Source organism: Hyalella azteca, unplaced genomic scaffold (genome assembly GCF_000764305.2).
Source record: "Hyalella azteca isolate HAZT.00-mixed unplaced genomic scaffold, Hazt_2.0.2 contig5632, whole genome shotgun sequence".
Classification (NCBI taxonomy): Eukaryota; Metazoa; Arthropoda; class Malacostraca; order Amphipoda; family Hyalellidae; genus Hyalella; species Hyalella azteca.
This window is the reverse complement of record NW_025935815.1, coordinates 3,172-8,735: the sequence shown is the minus strand read 5'-3', so window position 1 is coordinate 8,735 and position 5,564 is coordinate 3,172. Positions and strand designations below refer to the sequence as shown.

The 5,564-nt window shown below is 32.4% G+C and overlaps 1 protein-coding gene across 1 annotated transcript; it reads right to left on the bottom strand.

The window, feature by feature from the left end:
* Nucleotides 1–1,289: 1,289 nt before the first annotated feature.
* Nucleotides 1,290–4,633, bottom strand: LOC108677529 (the record flags this gene model as incomplete). Its single annotated transcript, XM_018165757.2, has 4 exons — nucleotides 4,453–4,633; nucleotides 3,459–3,614; nucleotides 2,280–2,444; nucleotides 1,290–1,524 (listed from the first exon to the last, which is right to left on the bottom strand). Coding segments are annotated over exons 1-4 (661 nt in total), but the record flags the coding sequence as incomplete, so codon positions are not given.
* Between the last annotated feature and the right edge of the window lie 931 nt (nucleotides 4,634–5,564).

The window sequence follows — 5,564 nt, the reverse complement described above, 5'->3', positions numbered from 1 at the left end:
TTATGGAAAGTGTGACGATAGGCTCCTTTTGCTAGCTACTAGTAGTTCAATCGCCTTGCAACCCCCAATCAAGGCCATTCACCAAACAAATTTAGACCTACCATGCAACTATTCCCTTGCAGCTGAAAAATAAGTACCTACATGAAGCAACTATTGACAATGTTAAATTGTTTTCAAGTTTAAAGGAAAAAATTTACTCGAGAAAAAGACAAATTTGAATACTTGAATAAGCAAAAAATAATTGAGGTTGAATCAGGTGATACTACTGAATTTTTAATATTTGAAAAATGTTGGATGAAGGCCCTTGCTTATACTGAAATGACCAAAATAGTGATAAGATACACACATTAGAACTGTCTGTATTCACTGGCAGTAAAAAAACTAATTTGACAACAAAGCTTTTTCGTAAAAACAATTGGTGGTAGGAATCAATTGGTGTAACAAGAAGCCTCAAATTTAGACAAACACTTCTTCAATTAACATTATGTTAGGTGCTTGGAAGTTAAGAAGCTCAGATTAATGGGTTGCAATTTCAAAAGACGAGCTAAATAGAGCACTGCACTTATTTCAGGTGGAGTTAAGAAGGTTATAGCAAGAAAGTCACAACAAAGCTGTTTAACATGCACGGTAGCAAAAATCTTTCATAAATAAAAGTGCAACACAAATGTATAAGGTCGGCACTAAGTTCAAGACAAACTCTCATCTGAAAAAGCAAGTAATATGATCTGTCACCTGACTACTTATGAAATAACAATTGGCTGCAAGTAGAACAGTTACCAACCATGAATTCACCTTAGCCAACTCATTTGGTAATCAATTAAGAAAATATTGTGAAACTAATCAACTTTCACTGTTGAAAGATTGATTAAGTAATGATTACATGATTTTCTTACACCAGATAATGTACATATAGTCAAGACTCCATTACCTAAGGGCTAAAATATTGTAATTTTGTGCTGGGAATGTTAGCTTTGTAAAAACATACATATCAAAATTTTACATCATAGAGTAGCTCCTGATATGGATATCAGGAGCTTTATTATAATAACATTTTTTTTAATGCCATGATATAAGCAAATGAAATTAGCAGTGAAGACAAAAAATCAAATTCAATAATGAAGCCTCAGTCTACATTTGCTTTTAGACCATAATCCTACTTAAACTTTATCTGTGATAAACATAAAAAATAAAGTATATAGTTAATCCAACCATATTAGAACAAGAAGCAATATGACAGGCTACTGAATTAAAAGATATCATTTAATAGATATATGAAACAAGTATCTCACTTGGGCAGAGCTTGAAGTGATAGTGATTCTTAAGGTGTTCGAAGAGCACTCTACCACGAGTAGAATTTAGGATGAACTCCATTGACAGAATGTCCACACCGTAGCGCTTGAGAAACAGGTCAATAAGGCACAGCTCTTTTTTTGCTATGATGTTTTGCTGACCAAAGTGGATGCGTTTACTCCATGCAAAATTGCTGTCTTTACCTGATACTAATGAAGACAGGTGCAATTTTACCTTTGGGAAACAAAAAATAATAACGTGAAAATATTTGTAAAATTAAATAACTAAAACCTTTTCATAATATTCCTAAAGCTAAAAAAATATACTATTTCCAAATTATTTGCAAAAATTTAAGGCTACTTGATTAATATTAAATTAGGGCTTAGATTTTATAAAAATTTAAGGCTATATTTGAAATTCCACCTGTAGAAATTGGAGGTATAAAGTTATGCTAGTATATTTAATGTTGATCTATTAAAATAAAGTCCCTGTAAAAATTAAATTAAAGTTATGCAAAAATGAGGCAATTTGTCTTTTTGGTAATTTTAAAAAGTTATTCATGATACGTTTTAGGCATCATATATATAAGAAGAAAAAATTGCTAAAAGATAGTCAATTTCTGTAAAATGTCCAATAGGCCCCAGTATATGAAATTGTAGAAATTTCCAAAAATCCAGGCTATCATAGACCCCAGCTACATTATAAAATTCATGATGGTGTTTAAGCAATAGCAGCAGAAAGCAAAAAGGCATATCTTGACTGACATTTATGCTTTGGAATAGGATTGCATATGACCCATAGAGTCTTTATGAATCTTTAATGCGAATAACAGCAATCATGCTATCTCAGCTGGATATTCATGATACATTTGGAATGATATATTGGCATCTCATGCTGGTAGTGACACAATACATATGGTACATGAAATTAATATGTTTCAAAGTTAATTTGTGAGCAGGGATGAAAAAATAAAAGATTGTCTAACATACCTGCCCCAAACTTCGGTTTAATCCTTTTTTTATGTAGTTTAGAAACTTTTTTTGTTGAGGTACCGAGGTGAAGAAGACCCGATTTATTGAAAATGAGTCAGGACTGCCTTCCAAAATACAGGTGCGGTAGTTTATCAGGGGGCGCAGGTCATAAAATTTGTACTCCTGCACAAAAATTAAAACATTGCAAATTAAATTTAGAGAGGATTGGAACTATATACATCAATTGAAATATTATCTGCCATTAAAACTCCAATGTATATACTTAAGTTATATACATATATACAATTATTCAACAAACAATACACATTGGTAATTCCTGAATAATACTGTATATTGTTCTTTTTACTAGAGTGAATAGTGAAATTCAAATCATACACTTTTTGTTAATGAATTATGAACTATGAACATTATCATTATGAACATTAATTCCACTATAATAATAATAAAAAAGAGAGGTTAGTGAATAATAATAAAAAAAAGAGATATTTGCTGTGGAGAAGTACAAGCTGGGTTGGCAAGATGCAAATAATATGAAGTGGCTGAAAAACATGGATTTAGACTGTGCATTGTGGAAGACAACCAAATGTCCTAGCAAATTTTGGATTAGAAGTGTATTAGTCAACAGGTAGAACTGTTAGGCACTGTTAAAAATATTTGGAGTATTATAATAACAAATGAATAAATCAAGCAAATGAAATGTAGGTGGTAGTGATCCATTATTTTGAAAAGATCATGTAATGCCAGCAATGACTTGTTTGTCATGGACAGTATCACTAACCAAGCTGTATCAAATATGAAAAAATGGAGCCACTTGAATGAGTCTTCTGGTAGACTAAAGGAAACTAACTTCTTGATAAAATGCAGTGTTTAATATTTTGTATAATTTGCAGCAAAAATCTTGCAAAACAATGAAAAAAATATAACTCAGTACTCACTGCAGTGAGTGACAGAGAGCCCATTTTCTCATCAACAAAAACTTGAAGTCACTGATGGACAGACAGACAGACAGACATGGCAAGCACAATAGTGCATTTTTTCCATAAATGAGAAAATGCACTAAAAATGATCAACCATAATTAAAAATGAAAGACTCAATATTTACCTATCAGAGTTAATTTAAGTTTTCTAACTTCATTCAGCCAAACTAGAATTCGAAATTATCAACTGTTGACTGACCTTTTGAAACTGATTCCAATTTTCATTAATAATTTGTTCCTCCTTTTCACTAAATATTCCTTTATTATATTTGCTGTGTGAGTTATGCCTCAGGGTTTCATCCACAGCATCTTCATCAGCATCAGTTTCCTTGTCCATGAACAATTTTGCAAGAAACTGTAATAAAAACAGAGGTCCATGAAATAACTCATTTGAAAAGCATAAATCTGAAATTGATAACAGAATTTTCAGCTTGGCTAAGTTGTGTAGACATTTTGTAATATCGGAGAAGCTAAAAGTTTTAAACATGAGACAAGTTTTCTCTCCTATATTTGAGCATAATGACGTGAAAACAGGTGCAATTAGCAATTACTTATCCAGAATAGGTTATTTATTCATTACTATTTAAGTTATATGTATATTTCTTTTAATTTAACCAGTATTATATCAAGTTCCATAAACCAAAAACTGTCTATCTACATGGTATTTCTATCAGGATGAAAATGCTTTTCTAAATTTATATTTATTGAAGAATAAATAGCTAAATCTAAAGATGAGGAAGTGAAAATAAAAATTAATATCAATCAAGCATGTCATATTATTAATAGATGTAATTCATAATTTAATAATGCTACAAGATAATCAATTCATGTTATAATTTTACGAATTTCACTGTACAATGTTTTTTTAATCATTTTTTTGCACTTGACGAGAATAGAATGGAAATGAAATTTATCAAGATAAACAGTAATTACAAATTGACTTTTGGTAATTGGATGAATTTGGTAAATAATGGCAACTGCAGAATAAAAAAAATTATAACCAGACAATTTAGACTTCAGAAGAAGGCAAGGCAAGGTCGTGGCAAGGATGCTCCCCAAAAAAGTGTGATACATGTTCAATCAGAAGTTAATATACCTAAGTACAATTTTGAGGAGTGAGTGAACATAAAAAAACCTCAAGCATCATTACTAGATCAGTCTTCACTTGCAATTAGGTCAAGAAAAATACCCACCTCAACCTCCTTGTATGTTGGCAGGTAGGGCATTGCATAGTCAACCTTATTCATCTTCTTCTCTTTCATGGACTTCTCATCAAGAGTGCCAAGTTTAAAATCCATAAAATGCTTGGCAATTTTATTTATTTTCTCATTCAATTCATTTCCTAAATCTTCAGGATTAAGTTCATTGTTGCCATATAAGTTCAATGCTGTTAACATTGAGAAACTTCTAGGTATCTCCCTTACTATATATATACTTGCTGAATAAATTATAATTTGGCTATATAAGGCACACAAACACACAAAATTGCTTTCAGAAGCAATTGGTCCATTTGTTCCGATCAAATGTATGGTTTACAAAAGTCACTTGACATTGATTGCTAATGTCAAGTACTAGATCTAGTTAGTTAGTTTAGTGGCCAAATGCTTACTGGCACTTCAGCTATTTAGCTATCTCACACCAAAAGTCAAAATGAACATCACCAAAGAGGCGGAAGGTCCCAGTTATTGGAAGTTTCTTAAATCGAAAAATCATTCATCACCCACAAGGGGTGGAAGGTCTCGATTGTCCAGCCCGCTTAAGCTGGCTCAAAAGAAGCAGCATTAGCATCTCAATGAGAAAGTGACAAGGAGGAACAGGTGAAAAGCAACAGAAACTGAGACTCTTGAACAAGAAGTTGCTTACACGGGACATCGGCCACCTGCACAAGAGAGACAGAGAGGGGAAATGGAAGGAATCCTACCTACATAATAACTTGACCTCACAACTGAGACTTGCAGTCAGACACTGCAAGCTCAGCAGTATGGTGCTCAGGAATCATCCCCCTAGGAGGGCAAAATCCTATAGGACTTCTGACAAGCATAGACACCCATCAGAAGTCCCCCCTGAGAGGCCCCAAGTACTAGATATATGTTCATGCTACTATATTATCATAAAAACTGTATCCCCATACTTTCAGATTTGTTACAAATAAAATTCAATGCCTGAAATGAGAATTTTCAAGTAAAATTGGAAAACTTGCATCACATGACTTCCCCATTACCAGTCTGTAACTAAGTTTATCTGTGAAAAGTTTTCTATGAGTTACAGCCATAAAAGAAAATTAATATAGAATGAAATTACAGCA